We start from the raw sequence: 18,977 nt of genomic DNA on the forward strand, positions 1-18,977 counted from the left end.
ACAATTAACTATTGCAGTGAATTAGACAGTGAACTTATCAAAGTTAGATCCAGAGTGTCTGCAAAAACTGGCCTTTGAATTTCATCTCCCTCTTTCAGGAGAGAGATAAATGTGTAGTGGGGAAGATTTTCCATGAAACACAGGAAGTTGCCTTTCATAAAATCAGACCATTACTTTGCCTAGCCCTGCATGGTTTACACTGGGTGGCAGTAGCTCTCTGGTTTCACTTGCATACCCTCCAACATTTCTCCAATGAAAATAGGGACATCCTATTCAACAACAACAACAGCTTATACCCCAACCATCTGACTCTAGGTGGCTTCCAACACATATAAAAACAGAATGCCTGCAGATGTATTCTAAAGGTGGTATAGTTACTTATCTCCTTGGTTCAGGGGTTGCATAACTCCATACCCTCTGGTGAAAATAGGGACGTCTTAAGGAAAAGCGGGACATTCTGTGATCATATCAGAAACTGGGATGGCTTCTGTAAATCTGGGACTGTCCCTGGAAAATACTGACACTTGGAAGGTCTGAACTTGCGTTTTTCCTCAGCTCTACCAACTGAGGATTGAAACTGGATTCCTTTGTATGCAAGTCTCTATACTCACCCACTGATCTATGGCCTCTTCCTAAGTGTGTCCCTGAAATACAAATTTCTCTGGAGAGCTTGGTTGCCTGGAATGCTAAGGATCATAAGAGCTGTTAGGCCGGACAGATCTACACACCAATGGTCTGACTTGGCATAAAAGCTCTTCATACAAGAGGAAGGGATGACCCTTACTAAAATCAAACCACTTAGCTTATATTCTACTCTGAAAAGTACTTAAACAGGACTGAGGCAAAAACTACCCAGTTTTTCAGATGTTTTCACAGTATGTTTAAAACCACCCCCCTACTTTCTCAGTTAATTTTATGGCATTCTTTTTTTATATAAAAACAAAAACCAACAGCCTATTTATTTAGATTGCAATGACATGTTCTTTCATTCTTAATTGACTTCACTTGCCCTCAGAGACATCATTACATAGCCAGATCTGATTGTTTATGCAGCCTCGTTGACATCATCCCATTCACTCCATATTCCGATAGAGTGGGATCACCCAGGCAATTAATCCAGGAAAGAAAATGACGGCTGAAGAGAATCGGGGGGAGAAAGATAAGTATTCACACAAAGTTTCAAGGAAATATATATATCCCACAGAATCATTATTTTTCAACCAGAAAACCAAAATGGAAGAAAGTATGGCCGAGCCCTAGTACTCAGCATAAAAGAGTTAATGTAGCCTTGAATGTTTGTACAGTAACCACAGCAGCAAGATCCTGGCCAGCTCTGGGATACTTTTAAGTGTTTAATAACAGCAATAATAACAAAATGGGTCAGGTTCTAAATCAACAAGAGGGGGCAAAAATAGAGTTGCTTTTTGATGCAGCAGCAACGAGACAAGCCATAAAATGTGGTAGTCTCTTGCCAGCTTCTTACTGTACACAGCAGTGCCAGATGCAGTGTTATAGGAGCTGAAGCATGGGCAGCAGCTGCATTGAATAGATTGGTGCTCTTTTTATTTAGGTCCCAGATGTTGTTGGACAACAACTCCCATCATCCTCAGCCAGCTTAGTCAATAGCTAGGGGTGATGGGAATTGTAGTCTTACATCAACTGGGGACCCAAGGTTGGAAGAATGCTCGAATAGAGCATGCTCAGGGTTGAGAGAAGCAAGAGGATGGGGAGTAAATATGTATCTTTTTGACGAAACCAGGGAAGAATCAGAATGGTATTACATGCACAGTACAGCTGCGATACTTGCCTACTGATAAGCAGAGCTTCCATTACATCTGCCACAAGATGCCTCCCAAAGCAACTGCTTGGGGTTACTCAGTGGTGAAGAGACAGCATCCTAAGCAACCCCAAAGACACTTCTTATTGCTACTTCACATACTGAAAGCCAGGGCTGTGTGTGTGAAGTTTCTAAAGAACCAAAATAATCGGTGCAATTTTGAAATCGGTGGTTGAAATTAGTGCAACTTGGAAAGGTTCAGACTGTCATATTGATTCAAAATGGCGTCTAGTTGTATCCAAACATGGATGAAAATCTGTTCCTTGATCTCAGGAACCATCATGCAACATTTGGTTACGATATCTTAAAAGGTGTCCACATGCAGAGCTAACAAATAATTTGCAAAATATATGGTAGAGAATCTGGAGTGTCTGGCACCAAGAATGCACCCACAGCTCTTAAAGACAAAGTTTTCGAAATGCTTATGTGATTTTTATTATTGCATTTTTACTTTGGTTGTAAATTGCTTTGGGACTTTTTGTAATGGGAAACAAAATCTAGGTGTAATAAAGTTAATTGTAGGAATGATCCCTGGCATCAAAAAGATGCTTTGAATAATTCCTCACATTAGCATCAGGTCCTCACCCCCTTCTCCCCCTTGGCTGTTATAGCAAGCATCAGTTCTGTCAACAAAAAAGTCCTGGAGCGTTCCCTCCTGTGATCATGGATCCAAGCTGGATGGACCCTGCTTTATTGGGAGTTCAGAAAGTTATTTACCATTTAAAAAACAAACTTTTAGCAAAAAAACCTGCCTGTGCATTTATTTTCATTTGCCTGTAGTTATTCTCAGAATCTGGAGTGTGTGATAAAGCAGGCCTTTATTTAAGGATGCTTGCTTGTCCCCATAGGCTGGTAAATATATGCTGTTTTATGTGGCCTCTGCCTTTGTTGTATTTCATGACACTCTGATCTTAAATTGCTTTTGAGCTGCCCTGAACATTGCATCGGCAGTAGAACAGCAGGGCAGAAATCTCTTTTTAAAAAATAACCTATGTGCCTTGCTTATGAACCTTCAGAGGCATATGACTACCCACTAGATGGTGCTTTGGTCTGATCCCATGAGACAGTTCTTAAGCCCAGAAACAAAACAAGGGCTCCCCAAACACTTCTCACTGTATTGAAACATGCAGTTTGGAAGATTTCAAATACTGGGGGGCCTGTAGCACATTCTACCAGTTCTAGAACAAGGTGCAGCACCTTTGTTCATCATGAATTGCTCCATAATTTTATTTAGCTCTCTGGATGCAGTGAACTACCACACAGGTACAGCTGGAGTCTAAAAGCAGCATTCAGAGGTAAAAAGGGAACAAAATCAAGACAGTCCAACACACTCTGAAGTGCAACGCTCAGACAAAGAGGAACTTGAGAGTACAAGTCATCCTGTAAATAAGCACACACAGAAAGGATGGTCCTCAGGCTCATACTGAAGTGGTATTGCCAAGAGAAAAATATTACTTCCATGGAATGACTCGATTACAGGAATTGCTGTAAATGGCATACATGGGAGAATATAATGAAAATGGTCGTTGTATACAACTTACGTAGGTCACCACTAGGACTGCCACTATTTTGCAGGTGGGATTCAATCACATATTAGAAATTTAGGTTTATGCAATTAAAGTGCTCTGGCGCAATCAATCCACTTTTAAATAAATACTTTCTGCAGTTCGGAAAGTGACAGAGAAGTAAACTGATTGTCCCCACAAACAAACCAGAATGAATATCCAATAAAGAGTGAACATCATATAAGCAAGCAAAATGAAGATCAATGCTCAACAAATAGGTTACCTGGGCGAACCCTTTAGGGCTTGATGGTTAACTATAGAAGACTCCTGGACAGTGGCAAAAAAGGAGTGAATTATATGGATGACCCATTCAAAAAGACAGTCTTTAATTGTAAGCAGTTACACTGACCACTTACAATTTCATGGCTACAAAATCTAATGTAGAACTTGCCCAGAATGGCACAAGAATGATTAAGTCTTGCAACAAAGCTATCTGCATTGTTCAGCACTGGATAGAAACAACCCAACTTCAATTAAGTGTCAGCTAGGCACAGCAGCTAGAGTGTTCAGCATAGACTTGGGAGGACTGAGATCTAACAGCCTAGTTTGGGCCCAAAACTCTGTAAGTAGTCTTGAATAAATATTAATTTCAGAGTCACTTGCATCACAATGTGTGTGTCTGTTTAAAAAAGGTAAAGGACTATTGCCATAACCCACCTGAGTCCTTGTGAGAGAAGTCTAAAGAAAGCTTACAGTATCAATTCAAATTATACAAGCAAAGCTCAAGGCCCTTCTCATGTTTCCAGGGGAGCCCTTGAGGTAGCTCTTTCCTTTGTAGTATTCAGGTAATACCAGAAAAATTGAGGCCACGTGACTGAAAGAGATCAGGGTGGGAAGGAACTTGTCTGCCCCTTGAGCAACAGCATCACATCCATCCCTGCTTTCTTAAGATCTCAAAATATAAAATAAAAAACACCTTATGTTGCTGTGCACAAGTGCAGAACCCATGTGTGTGACTACACAGAGGCCATGAAGAACAATCCCAGTTTCTATGAGGAAAACACAGGTGGTGGGCTCCTCCCATGTGACAGATTCCATCTGATGTTACCTGAGGTAGTGGGAAGACAATATTGGGTAACACTTCAAAGTTTTTACAAGAACAGTCAAAGGTAAATAAACATTTAAAGATGGAAAGGGGTCATGCAGGTAACATGACATATGGTATTTTACACAAGAAAAAGCGCGGCCGGGGGGGGAGGTGTAATCACACTCATATGTCAATGAAAGAACCCCGCTCGTGAATTCAGCTCCCTTATCACTAACCAAAGCTCTACTAAAGAAAAAACAAGTCTGATTCAAAATTTAGCATAAAATGGTCCTGGTTTTAATGGTCCTCATTGTTTTAATGAGTTAATTTGGTTGTGATAGTCATGCTAGTTGTTTCAACCTTCGGAAAGTGGAAAGGGGGAAAGGGGAGGTTGTGGTAGCTGGCAACTATTTTCTGTTCAGGGGGGCGGGGAAAGTTGAAATGTAACAACAGGTTTACCTAGAACATTTACAGTTCCAGAAGATTAGACAGTACAAACTCTTATTTCCTAGAATATCCACAGATCTGTCAGGTCAAGTAAAGTTGGCACCAGTTGTTGAGTCAGTTTGAAGACTTCTATTTCCTCAAAGATTGGTTCACACATGCATGTGCACATCACTTGGTTTTTCTACACTTGATTGTGGTTGGTAACCAGCAGTGAACTGACTCAGCTGAAGAACAGCACTGTGTTTTGGGTGGTGTAAGGCAATATGGAAGCTTTTATCTGTGGTGTTTTATCTCTGATACATGAATGTAAGCCAGAACTTGTTAATGCAGTCAGCACTGAACAGGTACATGTGAACTTATCATTAAATGTCAGAATTTCCAATGGTCACCCTCAACATGAAGCTTTCAGATCAAGGAACTGCTCTCTTAAGTCATTCCTGTCATAACACTGTATAACATACAAAAATATGACAGACATACATATGGGGAGGAAACACGTCATCAGTGAGCTGCTCACAATCCTGGAAGACACTTCAAATCTTTTATCCAAGACAAACATATTTAAATGAAAGCAAAGTCAGCTCTATGTGGATCCCCTTCCTGCATGCGTGAAATTATACTTATTTTGCTGACATATTTGCACAAAGATCTGTTGTGAAAGGGGGGGGGGAGAGCAACAAACTTTCAATCTCTCTTGCTCTGCCCCCTCCTCACACCAGTAGTGCCCAGCAAGATGTCTCCTGATCAACTGCATAACAACACATTCCAGGACAGACAAAGGAAATTGTCTGTAATGGGCTAAAGCATTTACAGGAAATGCCTTTGGGAGAAAAGGGGCAGAATTATCAGAGAATCAAAACAAATATAAAAGGAGGCACACATTCAGCATATTAGTTGAGAAGTTAGATGGCATTTGCATTCTAGCTCCTCGGAGTCTCTAAGCCAACTTAGAATTTTTAGAGGCACACCAAATGTTTTAAATGTACACTTAATAATGTAAAATCTGATTGTTACTGACAGAGGCTGTTGGCCTGGTCAGCCGTTCAGGAAGCCACGACTGGATGTAGTTCACCTTGGATGTAGTGCACCTTGTTTGGTGCACACTTTGTGGCACTTTGTGGCAAACCCTGCTGTGCCTCTGTACAGAATAGTCTTCACTGTTTCAATCAGAGAAAGAACCCCAGTTCCTTCTTGTGGTCCATCACAAAAAGCCAAGCCCTTTACTGCAAACCTATCAAGGATCCCAAATTTTGTATTTTCATCAGACAATCAATATTTGCAGACAAATTTAGTCTTCTAGCCACATAGAGTTGAGGGGAAGCTTAAGCACAAACTGAACCAGGGAATCAAGGAAATGTGTGTCCTAATTCAAACCCTTAATTAAACCACCTTCCCTTACAGTTTCTTAAGTGATGAATGGCTTTAGGTGATTAAATGTGACAGGCATGAAGAGCTGGGGCTGTTTTTGAAAAATGCCCGGTACATCCCTATCTCATAAGGAAGCTCTTTCCTCACCTTCAGGTTGTTCGTCCCTCAAATCAGAATTTTGATGCTTCTTCCTAAAGATACAAAACTCATTATCTTTGTTTAGTGCTTAACCCTGTGTTCCTCAACTATGTGAAACAGTTCTGGGAAAGAGAGATGTTTTCATCAATGTTTTCCCTGAACACTGAAAACCACATCTCACAATATATTTTGTGCCTGGGTACCAATGCATCAGTTATGAAGGTTGTGTGCATACTTCAAATGTGGCTTTCCCCTTGTAAACAAACCAGCAAGGTGGTTTGATTCTTGCCCACTTGTCACTTTTGTGTATTTTTAAAAGGGAAAGCTGTACTTGAAATATGCACCGCACAAGTCTTTCACAATCAGCTTGGCATACATGTATTTTGTATTAATTGGTACACACAAACAGAAAATTTCTCACTAGATACAGCCATCAAGTGTGGCTGGAGAACTGGTAAGGCTCAAACACCAAGTTCCCTCAGTAACAAACATCTGGAGAAAGACACAAGCACCCAGTATTATGGCATGGGAAACATATGCTACAACAATGGGGAGTGGGAGATGAAGGAGAATGAGCACCAGGGATAGGAAAGTGGTAGTCCAGAGACTTAATCCAGTCTGCATCAGATGCCTGGTTTCTTAGATATTTCTTCCCTTTATGCAAGGTAAGCTATATGAACATAGGTTCATTGTTCTGCGCCACTCCTGTCTACCTGACCAATGCCCAGTTCCAATTCATTTCTGATGTTATGGGAGGTTGGCCTTTTAAACCTAAGATTTGTTTATTTTTTGTGATCACTCAGTTGCTGGATACAACCTGAGTGATGGAGCCAATAAAAACAATTATTTAAAGCGTAGGTTTTCACCACAGGCATGGCTAGAAAACCTCATTCTTGTCAAAGACAGATGACAATATAAAGAACCACTGCTTGCAAAGCCCACTGTTTGATTACCAATAAATCAATAAATCCACAAGAGCAACGGGATAGTTCTAGATCTGAATATGCCAGGCCAGGAACTTCATTGCTACATCTACAAACTGCCCCCCCCCAATAATAATAATTACAATGCCTCCATTAAAAGCAATAGCTTCCAAACTGTTCTGGAGACACCTTGGGCTCATAATAAGATTGAGCCTGGAAAAACCAGCTTCTCTGAAAGAAAGAACAGTGAGACCCAACATGTTAGGTCGCAGGCTCAAAAAGTCAGAAGGGCTATGCTCCAGGACCTACCGCAAAGCACAATGGGTTCCTTGGTAGACAGGGCAACACAGAAAGGATTCCCTCAAGGCAGATAGTTTGAAAATCACTGCATTAACAAACCCCAAGTAGAAATCTAAAATACTTTCCATGGGAAGATCTGCTTTCTGATAACAGCTATGAACATAAAGGTTATTCTTGATAACTCCAAGAGAAATTATTACCCTGGACACATACAGATGAACTCAGGAAAGCTGAAAGGTTTGCGTAGCCAACGGTGTGAAGTTTCAGGTGTGAAGTTTGTGACTGACAAAATACAGCCATGATTTCACTAGAGGAAAGCAAGATTTGAAGTGTGCCTATTAAATGTCCTTCCTTAAAATAAAATAAAAATGCACTATGCACTCTGAAATTATTTGTTCAGGCAATCCATATACAACAGAAGGCACTGTTATCCATAGGACCCCTTCAATTTCACATGGCAAAGACCTGAGAAGTGCAACTCAATCCAATTCCATACAGCTGCTTCCCCATTTCCTTGGGAAGAGCAGGAACAGAGACGTTCTTCAGTCCAACAACTTAGAAAAATACCACAAGAATTTATACATTACAGTAGCTGGTTAGAAAGAGTGTCCTAATGAGAGGAAAAAGGGTTGACCACTGCCTTTCCCAAAGGGAAATCATCTTCCAGAGCACTCCATTACCTTCCCTTGTCTGCTCACAAGTCACAAATGTGTGTTGTTGTTTTAATAAAATACAATAATGAAATATTCTGCAGAGTCCCTTAAGCTTTCGTCTTTTCCTCCTTCAGTTGCTCCCTGGAGGATTGCCAAAGTTAAATGAAGAGACCAGTCCTTTGTTATCAAATGTGAAGCCCGTTTGCTGCTCTATCCTCTTTGATTCTAGAATTAAAAAGAAATAAGTGTAAGAGACAGATAGTGTGTTTTTTTAAAAGCACCAATGAACCTCCTTCAAAATGCAGGTATTTATTTTCTTAAAAGATTGAAATTTATTTTCTTAAAAGATTGAAATTTTTGAAGTACCACCAAATTTGGGGAGAAGGCGGGGGGAACAAAATAATCTTGCAGATTTGTATACCTCTATATTGTCCCTCCACTACTGGAGATGGGTAATATTCTGTAGTGGAAAGGGAAAACTACTGAGCCCAATAGAAAAACACCCACTCTACATTTTCCACATTTTGCTTGTACAGACAAGTAGGTAATATATAGGTGTACCATACAAGTAGAAATAATCTGTTCCTGTATAATTCATTTGGTTAAGCTTCCTGTCCTAATAAGGATGGGTAATGCAGAGACTGTTTAGGGAGTCTCTAAACTCAATTTGTGTGCAACTAATTCTCTGTAGAAATCACTGGTTCTACATACCAAGTGACAATTGTTAACCATGTAAAGTGAACCTCTAACAAGGCCTAACAAAGGAACATAGAAAGCTACTTTATGCTGAGTCAGGACATTGGTCCTTCTAGCGCTGTGCCATCTACTTTGTCTAGCAACTCTCTAGAGTGGTAAGCAGAGGTTCTTATCATTACCTACCAATCTAATCCTTTGTACCGGAGATGCCAGGGACAGAACACGGAGCCTAAATTTGAAGCATGTGCTATATCACTGAGCTATGGTTCCAACAACTATGTTGATAGCTTCTTTATAGTGGCAATATATAGAAAGCAACAAATGCTTTTTTGGTAATTTAATCTCAGTGGACTTTTTAAACTCGCTGCATATCTCCATTTCTACTTCCCTCAAAGTTTCTTTGTCCTTTCTTACTGAAACAGAGAAAGGTGGGGGGCAGAAGAAGAGCTATGCTTGCACAGTTTCCTCTGAGTTGTGCTTCTCCATCCTATACATGCTGCTGCTGTCTGCTGTGTCCCTTACATATTTATTGCCTCCAATTTCTCTCTCACCAGATGTTCCCTGGAACTTCTCTATCTTCATCTTCTCTACAGGGAAGATAAGAACCAGTGAGAATTCTCTCTCTTGCTCTGAAGACTGTCCCTCTTAAAAGGATAGAAGACCTTGTGAACTGAAGATACCTCCCCTCCTCCAAAGAGTATCCAGTACACAAAGGCTTCTTACAATGGGAAAAAGCAAAGGAAATCTATTGAATGTGCTTCTCTCTTTGTGCATTCAGAATATTGCAAACATTAAGACTTGTTTTTGTTTTATTTTAAACTTGAGGAAGCTTGAATTACTTGACATGGTTGCAAATATTAAAATTCTTATTTGTGCAGTGTGCAATTCATGCTTCTACAGACATCCTTGCAACAGAGTAAATAAACAGACTCACCTGCCGAACTCCTCCGGTGTTCGGCTAACGCACAGATGCCCTGCAGTTGAGTCTTCTGATCATTGCTGAGTGGTGCTGTCAGCAAGTGGTACCAGGCTGCATCTCGGCTCTGTATCGCTATCAACACAGAAATAATGGTCTTTATTTTAAGAAAGTTTCAGAAAGAAAAGGCAGATACATAACCCACCACAACCTTCCTCCATTATCATTAAAACAATCCTTTTCACAAGTAGAAAATATTCTACCTTTGGCTTCAGCATATTGAGCTGAAATACCTGTTCCAGTGAGCAAAGACTGTACTGACATATTTGGCATCTTATCTCTGATGACAAACTAGGAAGACAAGTAGCTGCCTTATATTAAGTTAAGCCGTTAGCTCAGTATTATCTATGCTGTCTGGCAGTGGTTGTCCAGGGTTTTAGGCAAGCATCTTTTTCCGAATCTTACCTGGAGATACCAGGGATTGAGTCTGTGACCTTCTGCTTTCAAAACACTTGCTCTATCACTCAGCTACAGCCCTTCCCCTAAGCTTGTTGGTTTTAATAGTCCCACCCCAGGAAGCATTAATTTACCTATCATCTTTGTATCCTGCACTTGCTTTAAGAATCTCAAGGACGCCTGATGAAGTGATAACTCATTTTGTTTTCAAAGTACAGTTGTACCTTGGTTGTCAAACTTAATCCGTTCCAGCAGTCAGTTCGACTCCTGAAACCGTTCAAAAACCAAGGCGTGGCTTCCGATTGGCTGCAGGAGCTTCCTGCACTCAAGCGGAAGCTGCATCAGACGTCGAGCTTCCGAAAAACATTCGCAAACCAGAACACTTACTTCTGGGTTTGCGGCGTTTGGGAGACAATTTGTTCAACAACTAAGCCATTCGAGAACCAAGGTACCACTGTAATCTGGGATGGTAAATTAGGCTGAGAGTTGCCCAAAGCCAACCTCTGAATGTCATGGCCATAGAGGATTTGAACCAGAGTTCTGACTGCCAAAGCCAACATTACAATCTGCTTGAATAAAATACACTTGTGTACATCTGAATCTGGGACATTTGGCATAAAAATGTGTTTTTTACCACTTAACTATGATCCTTCTGATGACGAGAGAAAGTTACGAGTTAGACTATGCTAATAAAATCAGGGTTAGGCTATGCTAGTCCTTCCCAGAAAAACAGCTTGAGATTGCTATTCTCTTTCTAGAATGTAAGAAGTAAACAAAGAGATTTCCAGCTTAGCAGGGTTCCTCTATCTTCTGTTCAACTAGAGTTTCGCAGAATCCTTGTAGGATACAGAGTGCATGTTTTGGACTGAAAGTTGGCCAATAAACAGACTGAATGTTGTGCCCCAAAGATAACAATGAATCTGACAAAGACTTTGTCGCCTTGGAGGAGAGAGAAGACATTTATGGATTTTGTTGCTATTGCTCTAGGTTTCAGATGTGTGTACCTAGTAGTGCCTGTGTAAAGAACTGGTATTCATCCACACCATCATCCAGGTCGATAGGGGTGCTGAAACCTTCTAAAGCAGTTTCTTCCAGTGCATCATCATCATCCCAGTCATCGTCATCATCTTCATCTTCATCTCCTGCATCACCGCCACCACCTGTATGGTTTTCCTGCATCTCCTGGCTGACTTCATTGCCCTCCTCTTCATCACTTGCAATCTCTTCTGTTAAAAAGTTTATTTTTAATAGAAGGCATGTCACAATATATTCAGGATTTAATGGGGCACTTGGGGGGGGGAGCAAAAAACATTCTAAATTTCCTGAACAACTGGCCCCAGTGCTGTCCCATAAATGAGCGGTTGCAATTCACCTATGTAGAATAAGGAAAGCGCTACACTCAGGCAAGCATTGCAGTGCTGACCATCATCATTCTAGGAGGTGGCCCAATTCTCAGAGAGGGTTATTCTGCAACTCAATATGGGAGTGTAAAATGCTTCTGAATTTTTTGAAATATGCAGTCCCTCCCTCTACAAGTAAGCTGAATGACATTATGACAGGTATTTTTGCTAGTAACAAACAGAAAAATGATAGCTGATGAAATAGTATTGCTATAGCAACCATCTCTCCCCTGCCCTCTCCAAATCTATTTCCACTGAAATGCACACATGTATATTAATTATTTTACCATTATCTTCTGTATCATTCTTTTCAGATTTAGCATGTTCTTCATGTTCTGTATGCTGCCTGGTGGCACACAATTGTTTCAGTCCCAGGAACAGAAGGAGGACCGATGGAACAATCTGAGCAGCCACGGCATCTACTGCAGGAGGTCGGTTGGGCAGCCCCATCAAAATGCTCAGCCCTATGATGCACATCTTCCTATCATGGAGGCTAAACACACATACACACAAACGAGTGAGAATCTCCCATTTTTATTTATTATAGGTTTATTTAAACGCCCTTCACGATGAGATATCAGACCACGTTACAACAATTTATAGTCGCACAATTTAAAACCAGGTAAAAGAAATTAAACAAGAAACCAATACAGTTTAAGTCAGAAAACAGAGATGTGTATAAAAACACATCTCAGCTGTCAAAGGCTGAGGATTACTTTCACAGCAGCCTGGGAGGCTCTGCTCTGGTTCCCACTCACTCTCAGAGGTGGCAGCATAACAACCAAATACCTGTAGGCTCTCTGAAAGAGGCCTCCCTGTCTTGGGTAGTAGATGAGGACAACCCATACTAGGATGCTTCCCTTACATAGGCCCAATACTGCTTTTCCTTTCTTTTTTATAGACACTGTTTAATGGGAACGAACATAACTTTCAAATGCATTTAAAAATTCACCAGATGCAGAAATTCCTGAAGCAAAATTCAGACAGGAGCTAGAAGAAGAAAAACCCAAACATCAGCCAAAAGATTCTAAGTGGCAGCCATAGCAGAACTCCAATTAAGTATCTCATTTACATCATGCACTTAAATTTTCATGCTGCAGAACGGCATGACAGGGGGTCTACGTACTGGTCACCACACAGAAACAAGCAAACAGTCAGAGGAGGGTGACAATGTGCAGTCAGCTCTTTGGAGGAGGAGGGCGTAGCAGGGTTTGAGGAAAAAGAAGAGTTATTTGCTCTTTTGACTGTGTGGGAAATTCATTATCAGGGCCGGCCCAAGACATTTTGACACCTGAGGCAAAATGCTGTCCCCCTCTAGGGAAGAAGGGGTGAGTGAAGTTCTACAATGGGAACAAGGATGGGAGGAGACCAGCAGTGCCTTATATTCACCAAGAAGCTGCTGTAGAGCTGGCACTGGAGTGGGGGTGCTGAGGAGGCAGCAGTTCCCGCCTCCAAGGAGCGGGGCAGGGGCAGCAGCAGTGGTGCAAAGCATTCCTTGCTGCCTCTGCGGATCCTTCCACCCGAGGCGGTTGCTTCACCTTGCCTCATGGGTCGGCCGACCCTGCTCACCATTTAAACATGTTAAATTATTTTACTAAGTGCATACTCCACCTTGTATCCAAAGGTGTCCAAAGTGGTCCTATCATGTGGCTCCTGACACTAACAAAAGAGACCATTTATGGTTTGAAATAATACAAAGTAATACGATTTGAAAAGAACTGAAAGGGCTGTACACACACAAAATGGAATGAAAGAAACGTGGCACAGATTTTAGAGTCTTTTCTGGGCACAGAAGTGCTGCTACATCCCTGTAAAACTGCATAGCCAGTTATTATCCAAAGTTCCCCCCGCCCAAGAATAATAATTTGCAAAGAGTCCGCTGCTAAACAAACACATGCAGTTACTAATGAAGCAGGTGCCCTGCCCTCTGGAGAATTATAATGATGTGGGACCAACTATAAATCTGACAGAAAAATTAATCTCAATTGGGCTGAAGAGCACCTCATACGGAATGAAAATTGGCAGACCAACCACTGCAACTAGGAGCAATAAACAGTGAAATATTTGGCGGGGAGAAGGGAGAGGGCAGGGGGAGGGAAGATTTTTTTTTTTTACCTCAGAGACTTGGGATGCTCCTTTTATTGAAAAGTGTTATCAGCATTCAAAGCATGTGCCTCTACCTTAAATTAATGCTGCAACTTGGCTCAACATATTTTTTAAGAAACAAAATTGTTAAGAATATCCTTCAAGTAACTCACAAGAGGATTCACTGTGGAGGGGGAAATATATTTTCAAGACCATGAGGGTAACTCAAAATGGGCCTTTAGTGAGAGGGAGATCACAGAACAGGAACCAAGAGAACTTCAAGCTTGCAAGGTTTGAATGAGCATAGCATGAATTATCCACGTCTTTGGTCTCTCTTCTTTAGGAGACATTTCTATAGAGGAAGGATAGGCCCTCCACCAGATGTGGCTGGATTAGAAAATCCCCACCATTGTTATTTGTATTATTTATTAAATTTCTGTCCCACCCAGTCTACCAATGGAACCAAAGGGGACAAACACCAAAGCGCTAAAACAATAATATTTAAAATAAAACAGGAACACAAGAAAGTCCCTTATACCAAGTCAGACCATTGGTCCATCTAGCTCAGTAATGTTTATGCTGACTGTCAGTGTAGACAGTACTGAGCTAGATGGACCAACAGACTCAGTATAAGTTCTTAGAATCATAGAATTGTGGAGTTGGAAGGGAACACGAGGGTCATCTAGTCCAGCCCCATGCAGTGCAGGAACATAGCTTCCTTCCTAAACACAAGGTGGCAGCAGTATAGAATGCAGAAGGTACAAGAGGTTCAAATGCAGAATTAGCCACTGTCTGCATTTGCTAGCTGAGCCAAGGTCTTCTGCTCTTGAGATGTTTGTTGAATTCCTGAAAATCTCGGTTTTAAATTTAAAAAAAGTTTCTAATCTTTATAATGAGATGAAGAATATGATGGCAAAAACTAGGCCCTTAGTGCCAAATAAGTTGTCCACTCTTGCCCCTTAGCCTTAGATAAATTGGTCATGATGTAACCATCGCCTAAGGGGGAAAGTCTTAGAAGCAAAGAAAACTGAATGAAGAACCTTCTGTTTTTTAATTGGCACAACAGGACAAAAAGCCTTTTTATTTTAAAATATATACTAAAGAGTTACATTCTGCCGCTGATGCACCTTTGAAAGCTGGATAGCTCCCCTAACCACAGAATGTAATAAAGCCCTTTTACAACGCACTCACCAGAGCAGTAAATGTCATGTTAAAACTGCATTTATGAGACACTGTAATTCTTTGCAGTTACATAACACCGACTCCAAGACAAGAACGAGTATTACAAGATGTCAAGACAGCCACAGTAAATGGCTTCCGGTTCTTGTTAAATGTTTCCTCCTCAGCCTTAAAGGACAACTGTCTGTTACTGTTCATCGTAATCGTCTACAGAAAATGACTTCCGAACACAACAAAATTCAGCAACACAACAGATTCAAGTATGATCTGAAATTCCTTATCGTTAAGAAATCTACAGCTCAGGTTGTGAAAAATCCCTTACTCACACAGATGCTGCATGTGGGGAGCACAACATTTAAAAACTCCCAACTATATATAGTGTACAGTAAATGACTCCCATAAACCCATTAAGACAGAATTGGGAGGCACACGCTACATGCACTGAGAGGGAAGGCATGAGCTTCTTAAAGCCTATGCTTTTTGTGGGGGGTCAAAATGCCATTTGCAAATGGTGAATTGGAGGCTGCTGTTTCACTTTTACTTCAGGGGTGAGATTCAACCCCCAAAAAATGATTTCAGGATGAGGGGAGGGGACTTACAATTTGCAAACCTCATTTGCAAGTGGTGAATTGGGGTATGGAAGCTGTTTGTTGTGGGGGGGGGGTGTATCCAAAATGGTTTTAGAAGGAAGTGGTTTCAACTATGGGGATGAGACTTCTCTCTCTTTTTCTTTAAAAAGCTGCCAATTTTAAAGAACAGTAAAACCTCCACTGCAATTGCCCTCTTTGATCATTTCCCCACAGATAATTTTACCTTTCTCATTTGGGTGGTTTGCCTGAAATACCCCCACCCCACCCCACCCATTCATCTATACCAAGCAAACATAGCATGGCTAGTATTTTTTCTTCTTGCCAGTTAGTAATTTCTGAGGATTTCTATGGCTGATGTGGAGTCTTCTTAGATTCTCTTTGTTGTGAAAAATATTTCAGAGTACAATTTGGAGCTGCAATTGGTGGGGAAGGTCAAGGAAAATCCTCCCTCCACACAGGTTTTGATATTTTCCTGGACCCTCTACGCAAACCAAAATCAAAAGTCGCTTTCCAAGAAGCCCTAAGGATTTAAGAAAGGAAAAAGAAAAACCACCGGACACCTACCCAAGGAAACAATCTGTATCATTCATCCACTGGTTTATGAACTGTGCAGTGATGGGCTCTGGGTTGTGAGGAAATCTGATGTTCTCTAAAGTGTGCAAAAGGAGATCAGGGTTGTAGTAAAGGGCCGCAATGGCCACCTGGAGACACATGGTGCGGAGCTCGCTGGTTTTAACCCCTCGCGTTAAGCGCTCTAGGACAGCTTCTACAAAGAGCGGGATGCACTGAGAATAGAAAAACAGGAGAGACATGGGGTAGAGGAAGCAAAGGGAAAGTGGAGAAATGAAATATGTTCAGAGAAAGTTCCAGGCATTTAAAGGCTTTAACTTACAATTAGAATTACCTTTCCTTAGAATAAGGGTCAGGGAACCTGTGGCCCTCCTGATGATGCTGGACCACAGTTCCCATCACCTCTGACCATTGATCATGCTGGCTGGGGCTGGTGAGAACTGGATCCCAGCAACGCCTGGAGGGCCACAGGTTTCCTCATTGCTACCCCACAAGTATGCAACTATACAGCACACAATTCCTTACGTGACTTTGAAGGGGAAATTATATTATAAAACCATATAATGAGATACTGGCTCTAGAATACTGCTTCCTAAGAATCTCGGCTCTTTCTTTTTAAAGGCCTGTTTTTCAGTCCTGCAATTACTGAAGAAATGGGAACTATGCCTGATGAAATCTCAGAAAGCCAAAGAAACTGCTGAACAAGATTTCCAGTAGTCAGGAAGCAAAGCTTGGCTACCCTATGCAGCTCTTTGTTCTTCCCTGGGGGTGTGCAAAATAATAATAAAAATATGCAACTCTGCTAAATATGCATAATTTATACCAGTCACTTCTCTGAGATAGCTTGTAGCCCATCATATATGAGTCCCACCTAACCACCAGCTGAATGATACCACCAAATACTTGTGTAATGTACAAAGCAGAAGAGCTACTGCCAGAACGTTGGCAATCAATTTTGGAAGCAGAAGGCCAGAGAGGCAGAGGCAATTTTTTAATTGAAATATTTATAAGCACCCGGAGCGCCATCTGGTGGTTAAATTATCACCATCAGATGGTAACTTCTCAATTTAATAGAACAGGTGTGGGGAACACCCATTGGCCATGCTTGCGGGGCTGTGGAGTTCAGCTACACCTGGAGGCCCATAGGTTCCCCACTCCTGTGACAGATGAAGGGTGCTTTGGAGGGGAAGCCTCCAACCTCCCCCAACCCCCTTGTTCAACCTTTTCCTTTATCTGCTTCCCCAGATTTCCCCCTTTTTTCTCTTCTCCTTTGGCATCCCATCATGACCCTACTTCACCCCTCAACATCCCCACTGTTCTCCTCTTGCCCAATTCTGTCAGCTGCCAGCAGGAAAGGTGGCAATACACAAGGTTCCCATGCAGCTCGCACCCCTTTCGCCCTCCCTACCCAGAGCAGTGGGCAGCAGGTGGCCGTCTGACTGAAGGAACAGACGGGCAAAAGGGCTGGTGGTGACCTTGAAAAGCCTTTATGGTTTGGGACTGGGATATCTAAAGGACTGCCTGTCAGTTTACATTTCTTGGTACAGAAAGTATTGATCTGATGTGTAGAGATCTTTCCTATTCTAATTAATTCAAAAGGGTTCTGGAAGATTCTCTGTGGGAAAGAAACAAGCAGAAGGTTCCTGGTGTTTGGGAGCTGAGTGCAGCTGGCTTAAACTGGTCCTGTTATCTCTTCCTGTCAAGGTCATGCTGACTAAAATAATAAGGCCAGAAGGGACCTGGGTTTCACTCTTTTCTATCTCTCTTTCTTTCTGGTGTGGTGTTCTGTATATAGTATGCTTAGTGTTAAGGTTTAGACTTATTATAACTTATTGTAAGTTGAAGTTAAGTCTGCTGCAACCGGATTTCTTATGGACAGTGCCAATCCTGAATGTATTGGATTTGTGACCATTATGCTCATTTGCCTTCAGCAGCAGTGTGATGAAATATTAATGGCCTCTGGTCTATTTTTGGGGAATCCTGCAACATGTTTTAAGTTTTTACTCTGCTAACTATTCGTTGGAATACTGCTCTGGATCAATACTGAGTAGAATTCAGGCTTGCTTACTAAGACATGCTTGCTTACTCAGGTGTTCCATGGAGGCCCTCTTGGGACTGGAGAAGGGGCCTTCTCAGTGGCTGTGTCTAGACTGTGGAATTCCTTGCCAAGGTAGCCATGTTTTGCCCCATCTGTCATGCTGAATCAAAGTGACACCTAGCCCAGCACTATAAAAATTACCTAGGCCAAATAGCCCATTCCTCCAAGCACAGACCAGACCCATCTCAAGCTAGTTCTATCTAATGATCTTCAGCAAAGGAAAAACTGTATGCCACTCTATGATTCTATGATTACCTGGTCAATGCACCTCCCTTTGCACTGCAGAATAATGACCTCTAACAGCTTGGCTGCATGGCATTCGGCATCTTCTCCTGCATCACCAGTTAATACCTAGCAACAAAACCATGAACAAATTACTGAAAAGACAGTTGACACTAAACATGCCCAAACAGGACATGTTTGCTCAGGGTGTAAATGGAAACTGTTCTGAACCATTCATGTCATATCTGAGAAACTTAATTTTCCAATACAGTATGACCTTGAATAATCAGCAAGGCATCCAACATAACTGGGTAACAAGAGAAGAACAGACAAAAAAAACGAGGTGCTAATCACACGGGCTTACATAGAAATGAGGGATAAAGAGTAAATCTGAACAATAAAAATTTTTAGGTGTTCCCATAATGGGAGTCTTAATATTGGCACTTTTATTCCTTTCCGTGGAGTTAAGTGGCACTCACTGAAATTGATCCCCAGCCTTCAATAACA

The 18,977-nt window shown here is 41.5% G+C and overlaps 1 protein-coding gene across 4 annotated transcripts in view; it reads right to left on the minus strand.

The window, feature by feature from the left end:
• Positions 1–8,032: 8,032 nt before the first annotated feature.
• The window catches only part of IPO8 (importin 8), a 35,859-nt gene continuing 24,914 nt past the window's right edge, over positions 8,033–18,977 (minus strand). For all 4 annotated transcript variants that reach the window (XM_033163475.1, XM_033163474.1, XM_033163477.1 and 1 more), the window contains exons 20-25: positions 18,504–18,599; positions 16,145–16,365; positions 12,014–12,219; positions 11,331–11,552; positions 9,889–10,005; positions 8,033–8,483 (exon numbers count right to left, since the gene is read on the minus strand). In XM_033163475.1, coding sequence (XP_033019366.1) covers positions 8,389–8,483; positions 9,889–10,005; positions 11,331–11,552; positions 12,014–12,219; positions 16,145–16,365; positions 18,504–18,599 — 957 coding nt within the window. In that variant the 3' untranslated portion in view covers positions 8,033–8,388. The remainder of the gene's footprint in view (positions 8,484–9,888; positions 10,006–11,330; positions 11,553–12,013; positions 12,220–16,144; positions 16,366–18,503; positions 18,600–18,977) is intronic.

Source organism: Lacerta agilis, chromosome 10 (genome assembly GCF_009819535.1).
Source record: "Lacerta agilis isolate rLacAgi1 chromosome 10, rLacAgi1.pri, whole genome shotgun sequence".
Classification (NCBI taxonomy): Eukaryota; Metazoa; Chordata; class Lepidosauria; order Squamata; family Lacertidae; genus Lacerta; species Lacerta agilis.